Source organism: Myotis nattereri (assembly GCF_964212035.1).
Source record: "Myotis nattereri genome assembly, chromosome: 9".
Classification (NCBI taxonomy): domain Eukaryota; kingdom Metazoa; phylum Chordata; class Mammalia; order Chiroptera; family Vespertilionidae; genus Myotis; species Myotis nattereri.
In genome coordinates this window covers 2,397,544-2,425,000 of record NC_138084.1, presented here as the reverse complement: position 1 = coordinate 2,425,000, position 27,457 = coordinate 2,397,544, and the positions used below count along the sequence as shown (strand labels likewise).

Here is a 27,457-nt window from a genome sequence, read left to right as displayed (position 1 = left end):
TGCCTGGTGAGTGTGCGTCTGCCTGGTGAGTGTGCCTCTGCCTGGTGAGTGTGCATCCGTCTGCCTGGTGAGTGTGCGTCTGCCTGGTGAGTGTGTGTCTGCCTGGTGAGTGTGTGTCTGCCTGGTGAGTGTGCATCCGTCTGCCTGGTGAGTGTGCCTCTGCCTGGTGAGTGTGCATCCGTCTGCCTGGTGAGCTCACAAGATCCGGAGCCTCGGAGCCTCTGGGCTGTTGCTTAATGTTGGGGGCTTGGAGGCGGGGAAGAGGGTGTTGGAGGTGAGCTCGGACGGAGGGAGAGTTGGAGGGAGCGTTCCCAGGCTGGGGATTTTGGTCGGAAGCCGTGGAATTGGAAAGCCTGGGGGACCTGTGAGGCCTGTCGGTCCGCGGAACCAGCGAGGCTCTGCTGAGCAGAGAAGAACCGACTGGCAACCAGGGTCCATCTGTCCAGCGAGGGGAGGGGCGAGGGCCAGGGAGGCTGTTCTCCCCAGGCACCGTGTTTGCCAGTCCAGTGAAGGCAGCCTCGTTCCAGACTCAGCAGGGAGAGCACGTTGCTTTCGGCCAAGTCACGCCTCCAGGAATACTTAGTAAGCACCTACTGTGTGCCAGATGCGGTCACAGGGGGTTGATTCTGAGCGCCCAGTGTGCACCAGGCACGGTTTTAGTGCTTTCACCTTGTTCTCACCTGAGCCTCCCGGCAGCTCTTCAAGGTCAGCTTGACTGTCCCTGTTCTACAGACGGGAAGACAGGCTGGGAGGGAGCAGAGCTGGGATTTGAGCCAACCAACCCTCACTGCCACACTCTCACCATCTTTATTTCTATTTATTTATTTTAAAGCATATTTTTATAGATTTCAGAGAGAGAGAGAGCAAGAAATATCAGGGATGAGAGAGAATCATTGATTGGCAGCCTCCTGCACGCCCCACACCGGGGATCGAGCCCAGCAACCCGGGCCTGCGCCCTGACCGGGAGTCAGACCGTGACCTCCTGGTTCATAGGTCGATGCTCAGCCACTGAGCCACGCCGGCCGGGCATTTTTTCCCCTCTGACCGTCGTTACAGGCAGCCCCTGGCCTGGCAGTGATGACGAAGCTGCGGTGCGCATGGGGGGGGGGGGGCACGCAGACATGGCCGCACCCGTCGTGGAGCCCTGTCTGTGCCACGTGTGCAGTAGCGAGCGCTGTTGGGGTGACTCCTCTCACCCAGTGCTCAGCTCCCCCGACAGCCGGGCGACCGAGGCTTGGAGGGCGATGGACGGGTCGGATGTGAGTGGAGGAGCCGGCCCTGGGGCTTGGGTCTCCGGCTCTGCCGGGGGCTTTTTGGGTTGAACTTCAGGTGTTTAAGACACGCCTTTAAGTTTGACCCTTTGAGTCGCTAACGTAGGCGTTGGGAGGTGTCCTGGGGGAGGGCCTCCGCCTCTGCGTCCTTCTGTCCTTCTCCGTGTGCTGCCGGCGGGGCTGTGGGAGGCTGGGGAGGCGTTTCCACCGCAGGCAGCACCGCCTGCCCTCCCTCCGTCCGGCCTCGCCTCGGAGAGGGAGATGCTCTCACCACCCCAAATACTCGCCAGAGCCTGGTCCCTCAGGCTCCCCTTGCTGGGACCACGTGGCATTTGAAGGTCTGGGAGGGCCGTTAGGGGCTCCTGCGTTGGACAGGAAGCCTGGGTGTGTGACCGGAGGGGACTGGCTGGTCCCTGATGGACCTGCGGGGCCCCAGAGCCTGGCTCGCCTCCCCCCGCCCCCCACCCGCCGCCTCTCACCTCCTCAGGCTGGAAATGTGTCCTGCATCTCCCCCGAGTGTCCTCCCGGCCCCTGTGAGACCTCCCCGGAGTCGGACTGCTGCACCTGTGCTCCAGGTGAGGGACGGGGTGGGGGTGGGTGGGAGAACATAGCTTTTTAGGGTGTTCTGGGGAAGGGTGTCTTCTGAGTATATTTTTGGGGGCGAGGTGAGTGGAAGAGAGAGGAAGGGCTGATTTCCGCTTAGACACGCAGATCAAGGGAAGCATTTCAAGCTGCCCATTTTAGTGGAGCTCCCACTGTGTGCTCAGTGGTTTGGAAGCTAGGCTGGGCCCGGAGGCACCCCCGACACAGGCAGGAAGCGGGTGGCGCCCACTCTGGCTTTGCTGTCTCGCGATGGAGAGGGGCCTCGACTTCCCCACTGCTGAGCTGGTCTTTTCTTAAAAGTTTGGTTCTGTTTCCCGGGATGACCTTATCGCCGTCCCTGACATTCCCTGCCGCTCCGTGCCGTCGCCGTGCGGGCACTTGCCAGACCGTGATCTCACTGCTCCGTGGGGCACTGCCCTGAGGGAGCCACCTTTGTAGCTCCATTTCACAGATGAGGAAACTGAGGCTCAGAGAGCTCAAGGCACTGCCCGGAGGCACACCAGTGAGTGCAGGCGCGAGCTGAACTCAAGCCTACCCGTTTCAGGGTCGGCATCCTCTTCAAGTACTTGTTCTTAACCTTTAAATGTTAGATGTTACTTCTAACTGAAACGTTCTTTTGAATAGGCGATGTACTCTTAGGAGGTAGGAACTGTTAGCAACCCCACTGAACGGGCGGGAAAAGAGAGGCTCGGCGAGCTTGCGTGTCGTGTCCAAAGCCACTCCCTGTGGGTCGTGTGGGTGGGATTTGAACCCAGGGCAGCCTGACTAGCGCAGCTGGGCCTGGGCGGGTTGGAGGCTGCTGCCGCCTGTGGGGGGTCTTCGGGTGAGAGGCTCTCCCCGAGTCCTCCCCGCGCCCCCGGAGGGCGAGGTGCCCAGAGCTGTCTCCGCGTCTGGCCAGGCTCTTCCATTTCTTCTTTTCTCTTCCTCTTGCGTTCTGGGCTTCCCTGGCCCTTTTGGTTAAGGACGTTTTTACTCGTGGCTCATTCTCTGTTATTGTTTAAGTATTAGCATATTTTTCATATCTGTCTATCTACCTGTCTATCTATCTGTCTATCTATCTATCTATTTATCTATCTATCTATCTATCTTGATTTCAGAGAGGAAGGGAGAGGAAGAGATAGAAACATCAGTGATGAGAATCATTGATCGGCTGCCTCCTGCACCCCCCACTGGGGATTGAGCCTACAACCCAGGCCTGTGCCCTGACTGGGAATTGAGCCCTGAGCTCTTGGTTCATAGGTCCAACGCTCAACCGCTGAGCCAGAGGGGAGAAGTGGGTGGGGTTCTTGGGCGTGGGCTGTGCTGTGGCGTGTTGTGGGAGTGTCAGCTTCCCTGGCCCCTACCCACTGCTCCCCCTTTTTCCTCAGCTGCCCCCACCCAGAGGCCTTGAGCTGCTTCTCCCCTTCCTCTCTGCAGGGAGGTGCTACTTCCACGGACGGTGGTATGCAGACGGGGCCGTGTTCAGTGGGGATGGCGACGAGTGTACCACCTGTGTCTGCCAGGTAGGGGCTGACGTGGTGGGTGACGGGGAGGAGCCTCGGCCAGGAGGAGAGATGCTAGCACGCAGAGAAAGGGAGACTGAGGCAGCGGGGGCTAAGGGATCTCCACTCACCAAGGCCTTCCGCAGGCTCCTTGAAGCTCGTCCTCCGGCAGGGCTATTTGTAGGGCACCTGCTGTGTGCCTGGAGCAATGCTGAGCGCTGGGGACACAGCCGGGCACAGGCAGCCCCAGTCCCCTCTGTCGGGGGCCCCACAGCCTAGGTGGAGGGTGGGCAGGTGACCAGAGCTGCAGGCTCCAGGAAGCCTTCTTGGCGGGGGGATGCTAAGGCGAGACTGAGGGGTGACTCGCACCAATCAGGCGAGAGCACGGCCTCTACACCCTGGCTGGTCAGGCGGGAGAGGAGGCTGCAGGAGAGAGGAGGCTGCAGGAGAGGAGGCTGCCGGCGGGAGGAGGCTGCAGGAGAGGAGGCTGCAGGAGAGGAGGCTGCAGGAGAGAGGAGGCTGCAGGAGAGGAGGCTGCAGGAGAGAGGAGGCTGCAGGAGAGGAGGCTGCAGGAGAGAGGAGGCTGCAGGCGGGAGGAGACTGCAGGAGAGGAGGCTGCAGGAGAGGAGGCTGCAGGAGAGGAGGCTGCAGGAGAGGAGGCAGCAGGAGAGGAGGCTGCAGGAGAGAGGAGGCTGCAGGCGGGAGGAGGCTGCAGGAGAGGAGGCTGCAGGAGAGGAGGCTGCAGGAGAGAGGAGGCTGCAGGCGGGAGGAGGCTGCAGGAGAGGAGGCTGCAGGAGAGGAGGCTGCAGGAGAGAGGAGGCTGCAGGAGAGGAGGCTGCAGGAGAGGAGGCAGCAGGAGAGAGGAGGCTGCAGGAGAGGAGGCTGCAGGAGAGAGGAGGCTGCAGGAGAGGAGGCTGCAGGAGAGAGGAGGCTGCAGGCGGGAGGAGGCTGCAGGCGGGAGGAGGCTGCAGGAGCAAGGAGGCTGCAGGAGAGGAGGCTGCAGGCGGGAGGAGGCTGCAGGAGAGAGGAGGCTGCAGGAGAGAGGAGGCTGCAGGAGAGGAGGCTGCAGGCGGGAGGAGGCTGCAGGTGGGAGGAGGCTGCAGGAGAGAGGAGGCTGCAGGCGGGAGGAGGCTGCAGGAGAGAGGAGGCTGCAGGCGGGAGGAGGCTGCAGGAGGGAGGAGGCTGCAGGAGAGAGGAGGCTGCAGGCGGGAGGAGGCTGCAGGAGGGAGGAGGCTGCAGGAGGGAGGAGGCTGCAGGAGAGAGAGGAGGCTGCAGGAGAGAGAGGAGGCTGCAGGAGGGAGGAGGCAGCAGGAGAGAGGAGGCTGCAGGAGGGAGGAGGCTGCAGGCGGGATTGTGTTGGGCTGGGTGGGCCTGGGTCAGGATTGTAGGTGATGTTCTGCGGGAGCTCCGAGGAGGAGAATAGGTGAGGGGAGCAGGACGGGCAGGGAGGGAGCCAAGTGCAGGCGGGCCAGGCTGGTGCCCTAGGGCCGGAGCGCATTCCCCGCAGCGATGGGCGTGTCAGAGGCCCGGAGCAGCAGTGGTTGTGTATGCTCCCTGGCTCCCCAGGGAGTCGGGGGCAAAGGAGCCATTGGCACCTGGAAGACCTGGTGCCCATTGGCCAAGGGCAGTGCCCAGGGGAAGGAGCCTGGCAGGGCGAGGGGGGGGAGGTTTGACAGCCTCGGCCTCGGCCTCAGTCCTGAGAGGCTCTGCCAACCGGGCTAGGGCTTGGGGCTTGGGACTTGGGGGTGCTGCTGGCGGTTTAAGTGGTGGCGCGAGCGCATCAGGTTGGTGCGTGGGAAAGTTGTCTGGCTGCAGAGCGAGAGCAGATCTCCGAGAGCAGGAGGCAGGGAGCCTGAGGGACGCGGCTTTGCGGAGCGAGGGGAAGGGATGCTGGTGGCTGCGGCCCCGCGGGCAGGGGACCCTCCAGAGGAGCAGCTGGCACATCCCCTGGACCAGCCAGCCTCCGCCCAGGCCCCCCCACCCCCCAAGGACTCGCCCTGCCTCCCTCTTGCTCCCTGGAGATTTCTGTCACTATTAGGGGCGAGAGGGCAGCCCCCTCTTCAGCCCTCCCCTGGCCCAGGGCGGGAGCTGCCCTCATGGCCCGTGCCCTCTGGCTTTCTCCCAGGATGGGGAAGTAGAATGTGCCTTCACACCGTGCCCAGAGCTGGACTGCCCCCGCGAGGAGTGGTGGCTGGGCCCTGGGCAGTGCTGCTTCACCTGCCGGGAGCCCGCGCCCAAGACAGGTGAGCGCCCCGGCCGTGCGTCCCGGGGCTGCGCCCAGCACAGGCCTGGGGCTCAGAGTGCGCCTGAGTGTGTAAGTCTGTGTGCGTGTCTGTGTGTGAGTGGCATCTGCATGTGTGTGTGTGTGTCTGTGTGAATGGCTTCTCCGTGTGGATATGTGTTCACGGGTGCACGTGTGAGCCTGTGTCTGTGTGAATGGCTTCTCCGTGTGAATGTGTGTTCACGGGCACGTGTGAGCCTGTGTTGGTGTGACCGGGCCTGTGTGCACTGGGTGCCTGTGTGCAGGGTTGAGGGTCCCCCTTGGAGCTCCTGCACAGCGTGGATTAGTGGAGGCGTCTGTCCTCGCTGGGGGGGGGGCGCTGTAGGTAGTGCGGGTGCGGGACCCACTTGTCCTTCCTCCCGCACTGTCCCTGGCCAGGCTGCTCTCTCGACGACAACGGGGCCGAGTTTCCGGTGGGACAGATCTGGTCTCCTGGTGACCCCTGTGAGTTGTGCATCTGCCAGGTGAATGGCAACCTGCTCGCCTTCAGCTGCTTCCCCCCGCTCCTTCTCCTGCACCCCGAGCGGCACCCCCATCCCCACCCGTCCTCGTGTCCCAGGCTCCCTGCCCTCAGGCCCCTCAGCCTGTCCCCGCCCCGTCCAGCTCCATTCGACAGAAGGCGTCGCGCCCGGCATACGCTGTCCTAGGTAGACTTCTCGGCACACGCGCTTGGCCGTCCGCCTTAGGGGTGCCGCTGCGCCGGGGGTGGCGTCCTCCGAGCAGGGTCCCGGGCACAGGTGACAGAGGGCCCTGCGGCCAGGGGTGCCGGCCTCTCCTGTGAAAGCGCAGTGCTGTGGTCGCTGGTGTGAGTCGTGTGGCCACCTCAGAAACGGACGAGGAGAAGGTGCTGGAGTTTAGGGCAGGTGGAGGGAAGGCAAACATTCCCTCCGAGAACCACGATCGTGTTGGCTGCATTCCTCAGTGCGCCCTGCCTCCCTTTCTGCTGCGAGAGCTCTGCCTTAGCGCTTATGGCGCGGCGGCCCCTGGGCCTGGTGGCCTAGAACCTCCTGCCGCCCTGACCTCCCGCTCAGAACCGGCGCTTCCTGCCAGTGATGGGGTGATGGGGTGATGGGGTGATGGGGTGATGGGGGTGCACCCGCCTGTGAGAAGCGCAGCCTTCGAGTCCCTTCGACGTGCCGTTTGTTAAAAGGCCTTAGACCATTGGTTCTCAAACTGTGGGTCGCGACCCCTTTGGGGGTCAAACGACCCTTTCACAGGGGTCGCCTCAGACCATCGGAAAACACATATATAATTACGTATTGTTTTTGTGATGAATCACTCTGCTTTCATCATGTTCAATTTGTAACAATGAAATTGGGGGTCGCCACAACATGAGGAACTGTATTGAAGGGTCACGGCGTGAGGAAGGTTGAGAACCGCTGCCTGAGACCGTTACAGACTCGGAAGCCTGTCACTGGAGTTCGAGTTGGGTTGTGAGAAAGTCCCTGAGGTTCATGAGCATTCCGATCAGGGGGACAGAGCAAGCTGGCAGGGCGCTTTCTTCTGAAACAGACACCGCGGGTGGGGATATGGGGATATAAATGGGATTTTGTTACTCCGTCGGTGGGGGTGAGCCCGGGTCCCAGGGCAACGCCGAGGGCAGAATTTGGGGGGGTGATGGCGCAGCCTTGGCTCCCGCTGGAGCAGACAGGAAGCCGAGGGACCTGGCCCCCGCTCTGACCTCCCCTGTTCTTGGAGATGGGGCCTTCGGAAGCCCACACCCCTTCCCCAGTCGCTGGTCCTCTTTGGGGGAGACCTGCCACCTCCTGCTGCGTCGGGGCGCCTTTGAGGACGAGCCTTGGCCAATTTGCAGCCTCGCCCTCTTTTGGGGGGACGGGGAGAGCGAGTGGGCGTGGGGCGGAGACTGGCATCGCAGGCGGGGTCTCGGTGAACGAGGCGGGGTCTCGTTCCCTCAGGCAGATGGTTCCGTGAGCTGCAAGCGGACAGACTGCGTGGACTCGTGCCCTCACCCCATCCGGATCCCGGGACAGTGCTGCCCGGACTGTTCGGCAGGTAATTCCCCGCGGGGGGCTCCCCGGCACCCCTCTCCGCCGTGCACTCGGCCCTCTCGGAGCCAGGCTCCTCCGCGTGAAGCACCACACAGCCATCCGGGCCACCCTCACACCTTCCCGTGGGCAACCCCATTTTACAGATGAGGAAACTGAGGCTCAGACGTAGAGAATTTGCTCGTGGCAGGCCCTGCCTGGGTGCGGGAGGCAGATAGGAAGACGTGCCAAACCGGCAGCCTCGCTGGGTGACAGAGGAGCCGTACCTGGGAACAGAGAACAGGGAGAGAGAGTGAAAGTGCCAGTTTATTCATAGAAGCTTCTCCCTTGTTTCAAAAGTAACATCTTACTGTAGGACATTTAGAGCACACAGAAAGCAGAAATAAAGAAATTAAGAAGGGCCCATTGTCACTTCTAAATCTCATGGTTTTGCTTTCCCAGGCTCTTTTTGTGATATAATCTCTATAGATCTATCTAACATCCATAATATACATCTCTACCTAACATGTACTAGGTATATGTTACTTATATTTTTCCCTTTAAAATACTTCCTTACTGTCTCATCACCTGCTTTTTACCTACTAGTGTGAGGTAAGCAGATCAGGGTTTCATGTACGTGGGCCTCCAGAGGCAGAGGTGGGGAGGTGCGAAGGAATGTTCTGGAAGGTGGGGCTTGGGTTCGGCCGAGTGGGAGCAGCAGAGGGCATGGCTGGTGCAGGCACCCAGTTGTCTCCTAGGCCTCTGTCCTATGCACCAGGCGAGGGGGAGGGGAGGAAGCGCCTGACCCAGGGGCTGGGCTGGGGGACCGCTGCACGGGACGACACTCTGAGCCCTCTGCCGAGCCCAGCGCCAAAACCCAGTCCGGACCTGTATGCTGTCCCTTCCCCAGCGCCTGACCTTCACCCCCCAGATAAGCCTGGACCTTGGCCCTGGCAGGAGCGGGGTCACCGGCCACCCCGCCCCCAGCCGCCCGGGGGCGCTCACCACGTGCCTCTCCACAGGCTGCACCTACACAGGCAGGACCTTCCACAACAACCAGACCTTCCCGTCCGTGCTGGACCCGTGCCTGAGCTGCATCTGCCTGGTACGGCCCTGCCCGCCGCGGAACTCCCCGGGCTGCCCCGCTCACCCTGGAGGCAGGGGCCAGAGACCTCAGGAGCAAGGTCACTTCTGGGCCCTGGTGCCGGGGGCTCCCTCCAGCTGCCCAGCACGTCACCCGGGGCCAGGGGCCGGGTCCACCCGCCCTGATGAAGGCCTCTGTGCTGGCGACCAGGCCGCAGGGATCTCCCGGAGGGGCCTGGGGTCTGCGGCCCTTCTCTGCGCACACGCTCCGTTCTGCGCGTGCCACCCCTGCTCTCAGCCCGTGCCACCCCTGCTCTCAGCCCCGTGCCACCCCTGCCCTCAGCCCGTGCCACCCCTGCCCTCAGCCCGTGCCACCCCTGCTCTCAGCCCCGTGCCACCCCTGCCCTCGGCCCGTGCCACCCCTGCCCTCGGCCCGTGCAGGCAGGAGCTCAGTCCTTGGGAGAACCCTAGGGGGTGGGCACCACCGCCGCTCCATCTGCGAGCGGACGGGAAACCGAGGCACAGAGAGACAGGCATTTGCTCGGGCCCCACAGCTGGTGAGCTCAGTGCCAAGAGCCGAACCCCGCGCTCTGCACCTGGGCTCAGCGCAGCGCACTTTGACCCAAACCGTCCTCCCCTCCGTCTGAAGGGCGTGCGATGGCCAGGCGGCTGGAGCCTGGAGGACGGGAATCCCCTTGCTGTGAGGCCCAGCTTTGCTGGGAAGGGGCGGGGTCTGTGGAAAGGTTCACGGCCGTGCGCATCGGGGAGCTTCGGCTTCCGGTCCTCCCTCTGGGGCTCGGGAGCTCACTTTCTTGGGCAGTTCATGGGTTTGCTCACCCGGCGACAGATGCGCTCTGTGCACAGGGCCGGGCCCGTGGCCTGTGGGGCTTGGGTTCCAGCGCGGAGACAGGCTCTGACCGAGTCACCCATCCCCCGCCCCCACCACGGCCCTCTCCCCCGCCCCCGGTGGTTCTGGTGCTCTGTCCTCCCCGTGTCCCGCCAGCCCCCGGGTCGAAGGGCCTTGTTTTGTGTCCTGCAGCTGGGCTCCGTGGCCTGCTCGCCCGTGGACTGCCCCATCGCCTGCTCCTACCCTTTCCACCCCGACGGCCAGTGCTGCCCCGTGTGCCGAGGTGAGTGGCACCCGCCCCCACGCCCGCGGCCCGGGCGGGCCTGGCGCTCAGGGCCTCTCCTCTGCCCTGCAGACTGCAACTTCGAGGGGAGGAAGGTGGGGAACGGCCAGGTGTTCACCCTGGACGACGAGCCCTGTACCCAGTGCACGTGCCAGGTGAGCGGCCCCTGCTGCTGGCCCTTGTCCCTCGGCAAAGCTCGAGGCCCTTGACCGTGTGAGCCCGTCTTCCGCTCGGATCGCCTGCCTGATCTCCTTGGGAGGCGGCCTCCCTCTGCGGTCTCCCTTAGGTGTTTGGCTTCACCTGCCGTGGGTCCCACAGCTGGTGCAGCAGGCCTTTGGGGGGGCTGCTCCGGGCGGGCGGGGTGCTGGGGCGCCCTCACCTGTGCCCTCTCTGCCCCAGCTGGGAGAGGTGAGCTGTGAGAAGGCGCCCTGCCGGCCGGCCTGCGGGGACTCCGCCACGCCCCCCGGGGACTGCTGCGCCTCCTGCCCAGGTACGCAGGCCGCGGGCCTGGGTTTCGCCACCGCCTTCCTCCTACAGACACAGAACTGTAAGCGCGGGGCGTGGGGCACAGGCTCCGAGGGGACGGGGCTCGCCCGCAGCCACACGGCCAGCACTCGGTGAGCCCCGGCTGGGGACACGCTGTGTGGCAGGTTTGTTTGTTCGCGGTGCCCTTTCTTCCCCATGGTCTCCTTCCTCCATCGCTTCCTCCGCTTTCTTCCTTTTTGAGAAATTAGAGCTCGGGGGCCGCCCCCCCTTTGCGGGAGGCGCACTGCGAATATGCACTGAGGCCTCGATGTGCCAGGGGCCTCCGGGGCCTGCCTTCCTTCCCTTTTCCCAGCGGCTGAGACAGACGCCGCCATCACCCCCATTTCCAGGGCGGGCGCCTGAGGCACAGCGCGGGGCAGTGAGCGCTCGAGGCCACAGCTGCCGCAGCAGAGCCAGGTTTGGGCGTGGAGCCGGGGCTCTCAGCTCCCGCGCGCTCTCGACTCCTGAAAGCTACTCTCCCTGTGTGTCTTCCTCCGTGGTCCGTGCCCGCCCACGCGGGTCACTTTCTCAGGTGTAAACGGGAGACGGGCCGCCGCTGGGACACACAGCTGTGCAGGGCTCCTGGGGCTGCGGCTGGCCGTTTAAAAAGCTCCCGAATATTCTGGTCCCTTTTCGGCGGACCCTTTGGGGCTTCTCCCTTTTTTTTTTTTTAAAAAAAATACATTTTATTGATTTTTTTACAGAGAGGAAGGAAGAGGGATAGAGAGTTAGAAACATGGATCAGCTGCCTCCTGCACACTTCCCACTGGGGATGTGCCCGCAACCAAGGCACATGCCCTTGACAGGAATCGAACCTGGGACCCTTGAGTCCGCAGGCCGACGCTCTATCCACTGAGCCAGACCGGTTACGGCGGCTTCTCCCTTTTTAATTCTGTCCGTAATGTCCGTGCTGCGAAACGTCTTCGGTCAGACGACGGTTTTCTTAAGTTTTGTGAGTTGCTTTCGGACACGTGGTGAGTCGGTGCAGTAACGGGGTCTCAGGGCGTCAGGACGCTTTGGCACCCGGCACCGCGTGACCGCAGCGCCCTCACCAGATGGAGAGGGAGGAGCCTTCCCGTGGCGTGGGGTTCCCGGCGCCCACCCCCTTGCGACCCCGTGTGGATGGAATTTAACTCTTCCAAGTTCACCCGTGTATAAATATGGTTCTTTTACATTTTTTAAACTTCCGGTGAGTTTTCCCACCGATTCGAGGCCTGCATCCTCTCGCGTGTAAAACGTCTTGCACAGCCGGTGGGCTGCTGAAGGGATGCTCTGTGTGCAGGGCGGCTCTCGGGTCTGTGGACGCAGAGCCACTGTCAGGACTTGGGGGCTGCAGGCGCCCTGAGCCCTGACAGCCAGGCCTTGGGAGCCCCTGAGAGCTTTATAGATTCTTCCTCAGTTTACCCACCACCCCCTCCTGTGCCAGCCGAGAGGTGTTATTCCCCGAGCTGTCCAGAAACTAGCCGTTAGCGGAGGTGCCCGGCAGGATACGGAGCGTTTCAGCTGTATTTCTCATTTGCATGCTCCTGGGAACGTTCGAGAGTGGCCGTTATCATCCCATTTTGCAGATGGGGAAATAGAGGCTCAGGAAGTTCAGTATCTGTTTTTAAGCTGTACTGGTGTTGACTCCAGGCTAGGTCTATTTTTATTTTTTACTACATTTTTATTGATTTCAGAGAGGAAGGGAGAGGGAGAGAGAGATAGAAACACCAATGATGAGAGAGAATCATTGATCGGCTGCCTCTTGCACGCCCCCTACTGGGGATGGAGCCCGCAACCCAGGCCTGTGCCCTGACCGGGAATCAAACCGTGACCTCCTGGTTCCTAGGTCGATGCTCAACCACTGGCCACACCGGTCGGGCCAGGCCGATCTCTCTGATCCCGTTGCCCTGCTCTTTCCCGCTCCGCTCTCCCGCCTCTGGGTGGGGAAATGAGGCCCAAAGGAGTGAGGTACAGCGGGCGCCTTCTCCGAAACACAGCCCCCATTCCCTTCGCCACAGGCTCTTCCTCACTCCTTTGAAGGACAAACTGCTTTTTATTTAAATAGAACATGGATTTTTTTTTTAAATATATATTTTATTGATTTTTTACAGAGAGGAAGGGAGAGAGATAGAGAGTTAGAAACATCGATGCGAGAGAAACATCGACCAGCTGCCTCCTGCACACCTCCTACTGGGGATGTGCCCGCAACCCAGGTACATGCCCCTGACCGGAATCGAACCTGGGACCTTTCAGTCCGCAGGCCGACGCTCTATCCACTGAGCCAAACCGGTTTCGGCATGAACATGGATTTTTTTATAACAAACAAACAAACAAAAAATAACAGCTGCCCTGGCTGGGTGCTCAGTGGTTAGAGCGCTGGCCCTCGGACTCGAAGGGTCGCAGGTTCAATTCCTGGTCAAGGGCACCTACCTCGGTTTGATCCCTGGCTCTGGTCAGGGTTCAGGAGGGAGGCAACCAATTGATGTGTCTCTCACATCGATTTCTCTCTCTCTCTTCCCCTCCCTCCCTTCCACGCTATAAAAATCAATGGGAAGAAGATCCTCCAGTGAGGATTAAAGTGAGGATTAAAACACACACATGCGCACGCACACACGCACACTCACACACACACACGCACGCACACACTGTGATTCCCATGCTGTCCGCGTCACACACGCCAGCGGACCGTCCAGGGTGTGAGTGTGAGAGTGTGTGAGTGTCCTTGGGCGGCTGTGGGTGTCGCTGGTCCAGTGCGTTCGTGTGTGTGACAACAGCCATTGCCTCCGGGGTCTCCGGGACGTGCCTCTCTCCAGCCCTTCCTCTGTCTGCCCTCCGTCTCCACGTCTCTCTGCGTCTCTCCTACCCCCTCCTTCCTTTCCTTGCCCCGCCCCCACCCATGTATGAAACCCCCAGGATGTTCCGGGGTCGAGGCTGAGATGAAAAAAACACCACTTTACAATAGATTCATTTATAGAGCGGTTTCAGGTTCCCGGCAAAGCTGAGAGGAGGACAGGGCGTTCTCGTGGACCCTCCGCCTCCCGCGCAGCCTGCCCAGCGCCAGCCCACCCGCAGCAGATGGCACATTGGTTAGCGGGGGACCCTATGCGGACACAGGCTCACAGCTCACCACCCACAGTGCGGAGTTCTCAGTGGGGTTTAGGCCGAGACGTCCCGGCCCCGTGTCGCTGGGTCCTCAGAGCGGCCCTGTGTGCGCCCGTCATTATCACGCCCATTTCACAGATGGGGAAACAGCGGCCCGGGCAGCCGTGTGCCTCACACGACGTCACGGCCAGTGCGTGGCAGGGCCTCTGTGAACTGCCTCCCTCCGCGCGTGTCTGGTCTCCTCTCCCGACTGGTCCTCACCGGGGCTCAAGGCCTCAGACGAGGAGGGGGCACCGCCCAGAGCTGCCTCGGCTGTCGGAGCCACTGTGCCCGTTTGCCCCTCTCTCTAGATTCCCCGGAGGACGGGCGGGGGCTGCCCCCTCCTGCAGACGCGGCCCTGAGCCCCCGCAGAGCCCCCCAGGACCCCGCCACCTGCAGCTCCTGCCCGGGGCCCCCGGCAGCCCAGCCTCAGCGGCCTGCGCCCCACTTCCTCCAGCTCCTCTTGAGGACCAACATGTCCAACCGGCAGACTTTACCCAGGAGCCATTCGGGGGCCCAGGCCTCCCCCTTGCCCCCCGCGGGGCCCTCACCGGGGCCTCCCGTCCCCCCAGGAGCCTCCTCTCTACCTCCTGCCTCTCCCGGGGCTCCTGCTACTCCAGAGCCTTCAGCCACGGCCTCTGCTCTGCCCCCCGCCGTCCTGCCGGAGGCTCCAGCCCTCTCCACGGCAGACCCGAGCTCCCCAGAGGCCCCCGCCACCCTCCATGGACTCTCCCCCGCCGCCTCCGGACTTTCTGCTGCCCGTGTGGCGACCACCAGCCCTGGCACTTCCCAGCCCCCACCCAGGACCGCGAGTGAAGAGGAGTCCGCGGGGTAAGGGGCCTCCATGCAGCGCCACCCCGGGAGACGCACCAAGGGAGCCGCTGGGGCCAGCGAGGGCCACTCCCCAGGGGCTTCTGGCCGTGGGACACGCTCGGGGCTGACAGCCTCGTGTCCCCCCCCCCTCCCCCCTTGCCTCCCGGGAGCGTTTGGGAAGCTGAGAACCAGCCTGTCCCGGCAGCGCCCTCTCTGAGGCCCCTCGTGTCTTTGGGGGAAGGCTGGGCTCCCCGCTCTGCAGGAGGCAGGTCAGGAGGCCCAGGTGCCCCTGGGATTGTCACGCGTGTGGCTGTCCCCCGAGGTTTCCTGATTAAAGGCTGCCTCAGTCTCCCTGGCTGCCTGCTCATTCTCTTCTCGCCTTCAGAAAAGTGGGGAGACCTCCCCCCACGCCCACGGGTGGGAGGTGGTACCCCTCCAACCCCCAGCTGGGGAGAAAAGCCTGCCCGAACTGGGGCTGGGGGTCTGTGTAAGGCCCGCTGGCCTCTGTCGCGGGGCAGGCGGGAGCCCCCTGCAGGGAGAAGGGGAGGCGGGTGGGAGGGCTTTGCGGTGGACGGGGGCCTGGGAGCAAGTGGCAGCAGGCACCTGTGGGGGTGGGAGAGGGCGACATCCCCGCCCCGGCCAGCCCCTCGGACCCTGAGGCTGCGTGGCCGTGCGGCGCTGCCCTGAGTGGGCCCCGGGGACGGCTGCGTGTCCCCGTGTGGCCCAGTCATCCGATCAGGCTGCCCCAGGAAGCGGCGAGAGCCTGGGCCCGGCGGCTCCCTGCAGCCAGGCGATTCCCGATGGGGCTGGTGGCCCAGAGCTGCAGCCAGCAGCCCCCCAGCAGCTGGGGCACTAACCGGCCGCCTGGCCCCGTCGCGGGGGCGGGAAGAGGGCAGTGCTGTCATTAAGGGGCGGCGGAGGCAGGCGAGGCCGGCTGTGACGTCACTGCCGAGCTCCCGCTGAAGCCACGAGGCTGCAGAACAAACCGCAGACGGTGCGGAGGGCGTTCTGCCCGTTAGACACGGGTGGTGCTTCAGGGTGCGGCCTGGGCGCCCTGACCGGGGGGCGCCCTGACCGGGGTGCGCCCTGCTCAGCTGCCATCAGCTGAGGGACTCGGGCCCTCAGTGGGGACTTCTCCGACGGGCCAGCGGCAACATGGCGGTGGCTCAACGCGCCGTTTTCTCATCGCTGTGCCAGTTCAATCGAGGGTGCGTTCATGTTCTAACACTAGTCTCCGCCCTCCCCCCACCCCCAATAGGACTCCAGTAAATGATGTTCATTTCCCATGTTAGAAAAATGTGTGGGAGCCCTGGCCGGTGTGGCTCAGCGGATAGAGCATTGGCCTGCGGACTGAAGGGTCCCGGGTTCGATTCGATCAAGGGCACATACCCGGGTTGTGGGCTCGATTCCCAGGGCAGGGTGTGCAGGAGGCAGCTGGTCAATGATTCTCTCTCATCACTGATGTTTCTATCTCTCCCTCTCCCTTCCTCTCTCTGAAATCAATTCAAATATATTTTTAAAAAGTTATTAAAAAAAAAAGTGCGGGAGAGGAAGACAGGAGGGCAGCTGTAAACATTCCCCAAGTTGGCCCAAGTGTAAAGCATGCTGACCTGACCCTCCCTCGCCCCCCAGTTCACCGCCGGGACCACAGCGGCCCAGATGGTCAGGAGAGGAGCCGCCACGTGCGGGAGCTGCGTCCGGGAGGGTCTGGGCTCCAGGGGTCAGTGGAGGGGGCCTGGTGAGAGGTGGACAAGAGTGGATGGAAAGGGCGGAGTGAGCTGAGCATAGACCCCTGGCTCGGCCCTCGGGGAACGGAGCGTGAAGCATGGAGAAGAGGCCGGAGACTGGAGAAAAGCAACGTGAACTCGTATCCCGTGCAGCGATGTGGGGGGTGTCGGACCAGAGATGTCAGCACAGCCTCTTCCCGTCCAAAGGGTCTGCTTAACGGGAGCCTTTTCAGGTTCCGTCTGGATCCAGGAATCCCAGGGGGACAGGACGGAAGCGGGGCTGGGAGGAAAGGGGCTGCCGCTGGCGGAGGAGGACGGCAAGGAGGAGGCGTGTGGCCCGGAGCAGGACGGGAAGGGTCCAGGGAGACCCCCGGGGCCTAGCCCACGGCCTGCCTCCTAGCGGGTGCTCGGGAAATGCCAGAGACGCCAACCGCCAGGGAAATTCCTCCCAGAAATCTGAGAGGCGCACCTGTTGGTCTCATGACCAAATATGACCGGGACGGAATGCCGGGGGGGGGGGGGGTGGGGGGGGGCTGACCCCCCTCTTGTAGGCCTGGCCGCAGCGGGGTCAGATCCACTCTGTCGTTCTGTCCAAATTGTTTCCTCCTGAAAAGTCATCTCAGATTCATCACTCAGTCGACATCTGTGTGCCAGGCCCTGGGCTCCAGCAGTTACGCGATCAGTCCCGGCGCTGGCGGGTGTGAAGCAGCCACCCCTACGAGTGGAACGGTCGTGCCCAGAGCTGCACAGGAGGCGGCCGGGCTCCGTGGGAGGGTGGTCGGGGAGGTGACGGGTAAGCTGAGACCTGCGGGACGCTAGGTGTTAGCAGGCCAGGAAAAGAGCAGCAGCAGCCCAGGCCAAGGGATCAGTGTGTGCAGAGGCCGGGGGGGCGGGGGCGGGGGGAGAAGTGTGCGTGTTTGTGGAGCTGGGAGCTCAGGTAAGGGGGGTTGCGGTGAGGGGGGACGGTGGTAGGGACCAGAGCACGCAAGGCCTGGAGGCCACACCCGAGCTTTATGGTCCTATCCCAGAGGCATTGCAAGGCATTCACGAAAGGTCCTTTTTTTTTCTTTATTGATTAAGGTATTACATGTGTGCCCTTATCGCCCCATTGCCCCCACTCCCACTCATGCCCTCACCCCCTGGTGTCCGTGTCCATTGGTTAGGCCTATATGCTTGCAAACAAGTCCTTTGGCTGATCTCTCCTGCTTACCCCCACCCTCCCCTACCTTCCCTCTGAGGTTTGATGGTCATGAAAGGGTTTAAGCAAGGAAGGTAGGTGGTCAAATTTATGTTTCAAAAAAGATCGCTCCGCTGTCCCTCCCTCGAGCCCAGCCTCTGATACTTGTGTGAGTGGCAGAGGGCACATCGTGGGAGACGCGACAAAAGAGCACCTCGAGCTCTGCTGCTCTGGTCACCCCAACGTCGCCCCTCTCAGCAGGGCGGCCCAGCGCCAGCCTGCAGGCCAGTGTCTGGCGAACAGTCTGGAATCAGCCATCAGCGGTGGCAGGGGGCGGTTTTCCGACATGTGTGCGGAGGAGCACAAGGACCAGAGTCGGTTTACTGGCAGAAGAGGAACTGTGGTCAAGCTGAGCTGAGTTGAAGCGAAACATCGCTTTGCTGCAGGACTTATCAGAGCCTTGATTGGGGATGTGCCTCGTGAACCTCGGAGAAGGGCCCAGAATGAGCATGTCCCGTCCTCACTCTAGAGACTTCGGTTTTCACTGACCACGCTGCTGCCAAACGCGCTCTGAGAAACCCTGCTGTCTCCTGCTTGCATTTCTAGGCTCCTGGGCCAGTGAGCATGCTCCGTGCCTCCCTGGAAACCTCTTTGGAGGGAGCAGGGAGACCATCGTCCTTCCCGATGGCAGAGCGCAGAGGGCTCCTTGGGATAGTCCGGATCGACTAGCTGAGCAGGAGCAGCCTGGCAGATGGGGGGGGGGGGTCAGCCTGTCACCCCCGCACCCCCAGCCATGTCTTACAGGCAAGACCACCTGCCTGTCCTGCTTAGGATTGTCACCGTGCGTGGCCACCTGTCCTCGGTCCCTCTTTTTTCCTCTTTGTCTTACTGGCTTTGGGAGAAATGGGACGTCAGTTCCCTTAACCCCCTGTTCTATGGGGAGGCAGCGGCTTGGCATTTCTGGTCCCCAAGGCTTAGCTTTTATTTTAATTTTTATTTTTTAATCCTCAGCCGAGGATAGGTTCCCATTGATGTTAGAGAGAGTGGCAGGGAGAGGGAGAGACACAGAGAGAAACATGGGTGTGAGAGACACATCGAGTGGTTGCTTCTTGCACGCACCCTGACCAGGGCCGGGCGCCTGCAGCCAAGGTCCATGTCCTTGACCGGAATCGAACGCGGGACCCTTCGGTCCAAACCCGCGGGCGGACGCTCTATCTGCACCGGCCAGGGCTTACTTCCTTGTCTCTTTAAATGGAGGCGGCAGCGAATCCCACGTCTTCACGCGATGCTCCCAGCAGCGCCTGCCAGGCCCCATTTGTCTTCCCGGCTCCACCTGGCGCGTGAGCGGCCGCCTCGCTGTGTCCACTGCCGTCCCAGTGCACGTGGCCAGCTCCGACCCCTGCCCTGTGCCCTGACCCCTGACCCCAGTGACGCGAGGAGCAGTACCAATGAAGAGAAGCGACTCCACGACACGTTTCCAGGAGGTTAGGTTTTATTCTACATTATCGGGGTGACCCCCCCGGGGAGACCCTGGGGAGAAGGCTGTTCCCTTGGAGCCGGCACGGACCCGGCCGGGGCTCCGGGAAGCGGCCGAAGACGGGGCTCAGGCCACGGGAGCCAGGCCCACGCGGTTGTTGCCCCGGTCGAAGACGGCGAAGTACTGGCGGATGAACACGTCGCCCAGGATCCAGAGCTCCCCGGCGGCCGTGGGGATGTCCATGCCCTGGAAGCCGCTGCTGCAGCCCTCCTGGCTCTGGAGGGAGGAGAACAAGACGAGTGGGAACGGTTCATGGGAGGCGCTGGGGCCGAGCCCAGGGCTGCGGCCGCTGCAGGAAGCGGGGAGCTCCGGGCTGAGCGCGGCCGGCGCCTGCGGCCGGGGTCTGCCGTGTGCCGCTCCCTGCACGTCGGTTCCAGGAGCACAGACCCTGCCGTCAGCATCGGAGCTGAGGCGGAGGGAGGCTGCGGGAAGGTTCGGGAAGCGCTGGTGGCACAGCCTCTTCTCACCACCGGCTCCCACGGGGCGACAGCCAGGCCAGCTGCCAGCCCCGGGTTCACCTGGCGCCGGGCGCCTGGGCGCAGTGAGGACACCTGGGCGCTTGGAGAAAGCCCGCCGGCCCCGCCTGCTGGTGAGGCGGCCTGGCCGGCGCCGGGCGTGGCAGACATCCCCCCTCTGGGCCGCCAGCCCCCTCCCGGCACCGCAGGACAAGGTGAGCGTCCTCCTGTGGCTTGCTGGAAGGTGTTAGTTGGTAGAGACGGTGGAGTGTCCTCGCCTGGACGCCACGCAGGTCGGGGTCTTATCTGCTCAGCCCTGGACGGCTGTCAGGTGTCAACCCCCCAGGCTCCCCTAAACCACACTCGGGTCCACGGGCTGTGAGAGACCCAGGGCCCAGCCGGAAACCCTTGCCCGCTACCATCCGGCCTCGCTTCTCCTCTTGGGGGAAGGCTGTATCCAAATTCTCATTCGCGCATTTATTGTTAGGGTGCTCTCGTCTGTCTGTCTGTCTCTCTCTCTCTCTCTCTCTCTCTCTCTCTCTCTCTCTGGCGGTCCAGAGCTATGGGGCCGGTGGCAGGCACTCCCCCTGCACGGAGTGGGGGATGGGCCACGTCCTGTGCCGGGCCCTTACCTGCAGGATGTAGGCGCTGGGCGGCAGGGGGTACTGGACGCCGTTGATGGTGAAGACGATGCTGGGCAGGCTGTTGATGGCTGAGCAGCTGACCACCATCTGGGGCAGAGAGAGCGAGGGTCAGAAGGGCCGCATCCCTTGCGGCAGACCCCCCCCCCCGTTTGTGCTAGGGCTGTCAGGGGGGGCGGCTTACCTGGCCGTAGGAGTCCTGGGTGGCGCCAATGGAGCTCTGGATGTTGGCGATGGCATTGGTGGGGCCAGACAGCAGAGAGGTGCCCGTGTCGACGATGGCCTGGCAGCCCCCGCTGCAGGCGAGGGCCTTTCCGTTCATGGTGATGCTGAGGGCGACAGGCAGCAAGGGGTCTCCTTAGCCCCCGGGGAGCACCTCTCCCCAAGGAGGAGCCAGGTGCCTCCAGGGGCTCCTCCCCGCCCCCACCCCCCGTCCCCGTCCATCAGCCAGTGAATGTCAGCGTCTCTCAGTCACGCGCCCATGTATGCGTTCCTGCACCCAGTGACTCCGCACCCAGCGACCGAGCCTGCCCTGCCAGGCACGGGGGTGCAGAGCCTAACCAGGCTCTGGCTGCCGGGAGCTCAGTCCAGCTGGAAAGATAAGTGATGGTGGAGGAGGGGCGGGAGGAGCAGGGCACGAGGCAGGGAACAGAAACAGCGCGGCGTGAGGGGGTGGCGGAGCTGCCAGGGGAGGTGCTGGGGGAGCAGACACCCAGAGGTGGCCCAGGAGGTGACGAGCTGAGGAGGGCGCCCCAGGCAGAGGGCAGGCAGGGGGGCGGGGAGGGGCGGAGACCAGAGGAGCGGGCTGGCGTGGGAGGGACAGACGCATGGCTTGGACAGACGGAGGTGGCGGTCGGCGCATCCCGGTTTATTTCCCAGGACTGTCCTGGTTCGAGCACTGAAATTTCTCGCATCCCGGGCACCCGCTCAGGCCTGGGCAAACCTGGTGACTGGTCGCCCCAGCAGGCCAGCGGGGCAAGGACAGCTGGGGAGTGAGGCTGCCTGGGGCCGGGGCAGGCCCTGAAGGACAAGGTGGGCGGAGTGGCCTGAAACTCCTCCGTCATGTGCCCTGTCGAGAGGCTAGAGGACATCTTCCCAGAACGGGAGGCGTGTGCCGGCTCCCAGGCCCCTAAACGCTGGGGGGTGTGCACCGCCAGGCCCCCAGGCTCCCGGGTGCTGGTAGATTGTCCTGCCTCTGTGACCAGGAGGTGAGGGGCTGTCCCATCTGGCAGTGTTTGGGGGTCTCGGGCAGCTCCCCTCCTGCAGGGAGGTGCCTTTCTCGGGGTCTCTCTGGCTCGGCCACCTTCCCCTTCCCCCTCCTGGGGGACGTCTCCCGCGTGCTGGCCCTTCCAGTGGCATTCTGGGAAGCTTAGCGACGGTGAGCCTATAGAGCTATGGGCCCTGGGGCCCCTGCCGGGAGGGGGCCGGGCCACGGTGCGCTCACCTGTCCACGGTGATCTGCCAGTACGTCTCCGAGGAGAGAGGCACCCAGTTCAGGGTCCCGGTGTAGTAGGAAGAGTCGATGCCCCCAAACATCACCACGCTGCCGCTCTGGTCGTTGCTATGCAACGTCGGGGGAAAGACAGGAATTCATTCTTTCCGTCGTCCCCTCATTCAGCGGGACATACACTCTACGTCTTCCAAGAGCTGCCCTTCTCCTTTGAGGGTTTCTTTGAGTCCTCGTTACACGAAGGACCGTGCCATGGCCACTGGGATTATTACTATTTTCACTGTGCAGAGAGGCACAGAGCACAGAGCAGTAAAGCGACTGGCCCAAGGCCACACAGCCAGGGAGCGCCAGAACCAAGATCAGCACCCAGCTCTTTCTGGCTCCAGGGTGAAAGGAATCTGTGATGGTGTTTGCTCTGAGGGACTCATCCTCAGCCGTGGGCAGGCCCCTAGCCCCACCCCTGGGGACACATGCCAGTTTCTGGAGCTGTTTCTGATTGTCATGACTGGGTGGGGAGAGGGTTGTCCCTGGTGTCTGGAGGTAGAGGCCAGGGAGGCCGCTAAACACCCTACAAGGCACAGCACAGCCCCCGACGGCAAGGGATGATCTGGTCCGAAATGTCCATAGTGCCGGCCGGTGTGGTTCAGGGGTGGAGCATCGACCCAGGAACCAGGAGGTCACCGTTCCATTCCCGGTCGGGGCACAGGGACCTGGGCCGTTCCCTACAGATACACCTCTCAGGCCCAGACACTGGCCTTGCCAACCCCGCACCTGCTAAGACCCTGTCTAACCCCTGCTCCCCAGTTCCCTGCCCACCCCCCCCCCCCCAGCCTAGACAGCCCTGCTGGGCCGGGCCCTGGCCTCCCTGCCCGACTCACGGGCTCAGGTAGACGGAAAAGAGGTCCTGGGAAACCAGCCCCTGGTTCCACATGTTGTCAAAGACGGGCGTGGCCCCCGAGGAGGCGATGCTGGGGTAGGCCAGGCCCAGGATGCCGTCGAAGGGCGCGTAGTACAGGAAGGAGCCGGGCTCCGTCTGGCTCAGGCCGAAGATCTGGTTGGTGTCGGCAATGCCTGCAACCTGAGGGGGAGACCAGGTGTTCCCCATCGGCGCCAGTGCTGGGCCGGGCGCCTTCCGGCTCCTTCCGTGCGGGACTCAGCTTGGGGCGTCGGCTGGGGGGACAGGAGCGGACTGTCCCCATGCTTGTGATTCCTCTGGAGGTGACCGTGTGGCCGACCCCAGGTGGCCACCGCTGCGGGTCGGAGTGGGAATTGGCTGGGAACGGGGTGGCCGTGTGCTTGTGTGTCTGACGTGCGGATGGAAGCAGACCCCAGGGGGGTCAGAGCCCTTGCCCCCTGCTGCGTCCAGAAGGGGGAGCTGGAGGAGCTTTTGGACTGGGGGTGGCTGCAGTGGGGGAAGGGGGTGCTAAGAGGGAACGGAGCCATTTTTCACCTCCTGCCCGGCCTCCCCTATAGCCCTCAGCCCGGTGGGGCGGAGGTTGGCTTACGGCTCCCAGCACCACCCCCTCACCCACTCCCAGCACCACCCCCTCACCCACTCCCGCCCCGTCTAAAAGGGTCTGGCATCTCTGCCACGTCCTCCTCCCCACCTGCCCCCCCCCCCTTCAATTCTGTGATCACGAGACCCATGTTGCTGAAGTGAGCTGGTTCCGGGTGCAGGTCCGGGGGCCCCCAGGTCCCTGGGAGCTGGCCCCACGGCCGAGCAGGGGAAGGGGCCAGCAGACGCTCACCTGGACCGTGTCGTACCCGAGGACGCCGGTCATGCTGCCGGTGCCGTAAGCCACGGACAGCTTCTGGTTGGTGCCCTGGTAGGTGGAGGACTTCCGAGGGTCGAAGCGATTGTGGTTGGCTGCGAGGGCAAGAAGGGACATTGCCGACCCCCGAAAGCTGACCGAGAGAGAGGCAGGGCCGGGCCCGTCTTCCCGGGGCGGGCGCCCGGGTGCTGGGAGGGGACTCGGGAGGAGAAGGGTGACTTCACCCGAGATTCTGGAGCCCAGGCGTTTCCAGGTCCTGGTCCTGGCTGGTTCGACCCGTTGGGACCCTCTCCCTGATGGGAGGTCCCCAGCTGACCCCACGGCGCCCCCCGGACGCCCCAGCCGAACACGAGGGGCGCAGGCCCATGGCTGCCCACTTCTCTCTGCCACTGGCCTGACCGCCTTGGGTGCAGGGATCCTGTGTGAGTCACCCCTTAGCCCCCAGAGCACCGAAGCTCAGTGCTTGGCACAGAGTAAGTGCTCAGCAAATTCCAGCGTCTGGGGATGGGACCCGACTGCAGCCCCCGAGTGTCCCGGGCCCCCCGTCCGTCAGGGCTGGACCCAGGCAGGCGGGCACTCACAGCAGGCAGGGCTGGAGCAGTAGACGGAGGGCACCCACAGGTTGGAGGAGCCGGTGTCAAAGATGACGGTGAACTCCTGAGGGGGCGTTCCGATGCCGATGGTGCCGAAGTACTCCATCTGCGGGGTTTGGGGGGCAGCACAGCTCACAGACCCGGGCTCCCCACCCGGGCCTCCCCGGGGGCTGTCTCCGGGTCGGCTCCTCAGCCCACCCCCCACCTTCCCCTTCACTGTTCTCCTTGCCTTTCTCTCCCTGCTCTATGCTTCTGTCCTACACGGCCCAGCGGGTCTCTCTGCCGCCTCCCTGAAGCCCTCCCGGATTGCTCCCCAGTTCCTCTCCGACTGTTTTCCTCCCAAGGTCCGTTGCCACCTAATGATAGCCTCGTCTTGTCTGTCTCAGCCTTGCCATCCTAGGGGACAGCGGGACCCTTACAGCACCCTGTGCTCATCCATTAACGGGTCCATCGGGAGACACACAGCTACCGACAGATGGAGCCCTTCGCCATACTTCCTTCCTATATCCAGAGTTGGGCCTGCCAGGATTTTTATTCTTGGTTTCGGCCACGCTGGTCTTGCGTTCTTTGATGATGACAAGGTCATTCTCACCTCAGGGACATTGTGCTTGTGATTGCTTGTGCTTGGGAAACGTTTATTCTAGATCGCCCCTTAGCTGACTCCGCAGTCATTCAGAGCTCTAGTCAGTGTCACCTCCACCAGGAGGCCCTCCCTGACCACGTGGCCCAAGTTTGCCTCCCTCATTCCTCTCCGTCCCCTCACTCATGCCCCCATTCATCTCTCTTTGTGCCCCTTGTCATGCTCTGACGTCTTACACACGTATTACGGGTCTCTTATCTGTCTTCTCCAGTGTAGCAGCTCCAGAACTTTGCTTACTCAACTGTTTTCTCAGCTCCTTGCCTCGCCTCTGGCACGTGGTAGGTGCCTCATAATATGTAAGCGATTAAACGGGCTGTCTCTCCCAGGGACCAGACCTGCGCTCAGTCCAAAACCTCACTGCACTAAGCAGCCCTCTGCTGGGAGGTGTGAGCTCTGCGGGAGGGAGCGGGGTCTCTCAGAGCCTGCGGCTGGCTTGCCCACGGTCACAGGGAGCATGTGAGCCCAGATGGCGCCAGGCCAACAGGTTCCAGAGACCAAGCTCTCCAGACAGGCAGCACCGCTGGTACCCCTGGCCCAACTATTGTCACAGGAGACACAGCATTTAACGAAGGGCAAGGCGGGGCCGCCATGTCCCAGATAGAAGAGTCGGAGCGACCTTCCTGTGACCCCAGGCTGACACCCGTTAGGATGGTTCAGCCAATCCGGGTGCTGACGGTGATCAGAGACTCTATCAGGGACCCTCGGCCTCACTTTGCACGGCCCTCCCCACCCCTCCCGCGCTCTCTGCTCCCTGCACGCTGCTCCCCGCTGCCACTGGCTCTGTCCCCGCTGTCCCCCGGCCCTGACACCAGCCCTCCTGCTCGCTCCCGTTCTCTGGGACCCCTATGCGTCCCTCACTGCTCCCGGGAGAAGTCCCACCTGCCGCCTGCCACCCTGACCCTGTGTGTCACCTTCATCGCAGCCCTCACCTGTCTGCACAGGGCTCGGGGGGCCCACAGATCACTGCCGGTCTCTCCCTACCCGCCTGTGGCCCCGTGGGGCAGGGCTGTGCCCGGTTGCTCCCTGCTGCTTCCTGGGCCCAGCACAGAGCCGCCCTGTGTGAACCGGCACTGCACGCGTGAGCGCGGGGAGGAGCGCGTTCTCTGTGCCCTCCCCGAGCCTCCGCCATCTGGGGGCGGCCCCGGTGACCGCCCAGGGGAATCAGAGTCCCCGTCCATCTCCCGGACCCCGAGCCCCTCTCTCCCTCCTCCGGCCGAGGCGGGGAGCCGCCGCCCGCCAGGCACTCACGTCCATGTAGTTCTCCAGGGGCTGGGTGGCCAGCATGTCGGCCGCCTCGGGGAAGTACTTGCTGGCGGGGTTGGGCCGGTGGGTCTTCAGGTAGTCTTTCAGGAGGCCATGCTCCCTCAGGTTGGTCCGCAGGGACTTCCTTCTGACGAGGGGGACCCTGTGGCGAGGTTTGCAATGGGGTGGTTGGGGGCGGAAGCGTCGTTAGGCAAGGAGTCTGCTGGGTGTGTGTGTGTGTGTGTGTGGGGGATGGCGGGGAGGGTGCTGTGGAAGCAGCAAGGGGAGAAAGCTGGCCCGAGGGAGGACGAAGGAAGGAAGTTGAGCCCGGCCGGTGCGGCTCAGTGGTTGAGCGTCGACCGAGGAACCAGGAGGTCAGGGTTCGATTCCCGGTCAGGGCGCACGGCTTGATTGTGGGCTTGATCCCCAGTGGGGTCGTGCGGGAGGCAGCCGATCCATGATTCTCTCTCATCATGGATGTTTCTCCCTCTCCCTCTCCCTTCCTCTCTGACATCAGTAAAAATATATTAAAAAAGAAAAAAAGGAACAAAGAAGTCAAGAGGGAAGGCGTTCTTATTTGGGCACAAAAATACAAAGAAGTTGGTGGTTGTCCCGAGTCCCCTGGCCCAGGGGTGGAGCTGGGACCACGCCCAGGCCGGCCCGGAGCCACAGGCGGTCGTGACGCCAGCTGCCCGGGTGGGTCTTACGCACAGTGCTCTGGGCTTGGGAGTGTTTCGAGGTCTCGAACAAAACCCCACTGTTAGCGCTTCACTCCTTTTCGACTAGAGCTTCTCATTTACAAACAAGGAAGTGCTCGAGAGAGAGTTACGCTGGGCGCTCTGTCCTGGATATATATACACATATATATACACCCAAGGATATATTTCCCATTGCTTTATAGAGAGAGTGGAAGGGAGAGGGAAAGACAGAGAAACATCGATGTGAGAGAGACACATCAAAGGACCCCGAGCCCCGACCAGGGCCCGGCCCGGGAAGGAGCCTGCCACCGAGGTCCGTGCCCTTGACCGGAACCGAACCCGGGACCCTTTGGTCCGCAGGCCGATGCTCTATTCACGGAGCCACACCAGCCAGGGCTGGGACTCTTGCGTTTAAATGAACAGAATGTTCTTTCCTCTGAACAGTGACCCACACCTGCAGCGCTGGCTCCCCAAAGGGCGGAGAGAGAGAGAGAGAGAGAGAGAGAGAGAGAGAGAGAGAGAGAACGGGCAGGAGAGGAGTGTGAGAAGGAGGAGAAACACCTGGGGGGAGAGGCCGGGGGGGGGGGGGGCGGGCAGCCGAGGGGGAGCCCCGGAGCGCTCTGTGCCCGGCGCCCGACTCACTTGTAGATGCACTCGGAGAGCGCCACCAGCCCCAGCAGCAGCAGCCACTTCATGCTTCCTCTGGCTCTGGTCTCCGGTCTCTGAGAAGGGACGAGAGGCGGACGGGGCGATGTGCAGGGCAGGCCGCACGGCGCCTTATATACCGCCCCGGTGCGCGGGAACCAATCCTATCAGCCCTCAGAGATGACCCCTTATCCCAACCCAAACACCAAGTTTCCTGATAAGATTGTCCTCCTCCGAGCCAGGTCCTGAGAAAGTTCCAGGAACGTGCTTTGTACCCACATCCGTTGGCACCGCCTCCCCAGGCTGGGATGGACGGTGGGAGCCGGCGATGGGCGGGATGGGGGTTTAGTCCTTAAGTGATGGAATGCAAGAAACCTTGACAAGCTGAGTATTTTGTCAAAATTTGGCTCAAGGGCCCTTGACGTTTCCCAGATGTCCGAGGAGCCCGGTGTCCCTGGTTTGTCCCCATGGTGCCAACGGCCGGGGTTCTGGGGGAACAGCTCCCCGCATAGGGATGGGCTGGTTCCTGTGGCTGAGACCCCGCAGCGTGGTCCCAGGCCAGTGGCTGGGGACTGGAGACCTTTC

At 63.0% G+C, this 27,457-nt stretch overlaps 2 protein-coding genes across 2 annotated transcripts in view; one reads left to right on the top strand and one right to left on the bottom strand.

Moving 5' to 3' along the window:
* Nucleotides 1-14,644, top strand: part of VWCE (von Willebrand factor C and EGF domains) — a gene marked incomplete at its 5' end in the record, with an annotated part of 29,487 nt that extends 14,843 nt beyond the window's left edge. The window contains 10 exons of the mRNA XM_081099465.1: nt 1,759-1,846; nt 3,291-3,376; nt 5,481-5,598; nt 6,015-6,100; nt 7,553-7,649; nt 8,644-8,726; nt 9,744-9,834; nt 9,907-9,989; nt 10,234-10,324; nt 13,794-14,644. Of these exons, the coding sequence (XP_080955591.1) occupies nt 1,759-1,846; nt 3,291-3,376; nt 5,481-5,598; nt 6,015-6,100; nt 7,553-7,649; nt 8,644-8,726; nt 9,744-9,834; nt 9,907-9,989; nt 10,234-10,324; nt 13,794-14,317 (1,347 nt within the window). The 3' untranslated portion in view covers nt 14,318-14,644. The remainder of the gene's footprint in view (nt 1-1,758; nt 1,847-3,290; nt 3,377-5,480; nt 5,599-6,014; nt 6,101-7,552; nt 7,650-8,643; nt 8,727-9,743; nt 9,835-9,906; nt 9,990-10,233; nt 10,325-13,793) is intronic.
* A 4,036-nt stretch (nt 14,645-18,680) lies between these two features.
* Nucleotides 18,681-26,922, bottom strand: LOC308524782 (pepsin A; the record flags this gene model as incomplete). Its single annotated transcript, XM_081099327.1, has 9 exons — nt 18,681-18,952; nt 19,824-19,922; nt 20,017-20,161; nt 21,277-21,393; nt 22,161-22,360; nt 23,031-23,149; nt 23,636-23,753; nt 25,536-25,692; nt 26,870-26,922. 9 exons carry the CDS (start codon nt 26,920-26,922, stop codon nt 18,803-18,805), a joined length of 1,158 nt encoding a protein of 385 aa, XP_080955453.1. The 3' UTR covers nt 18,681-18,802.
* Nucleotides 26,923-27,457: the final 535 nt, after the last annotated feature.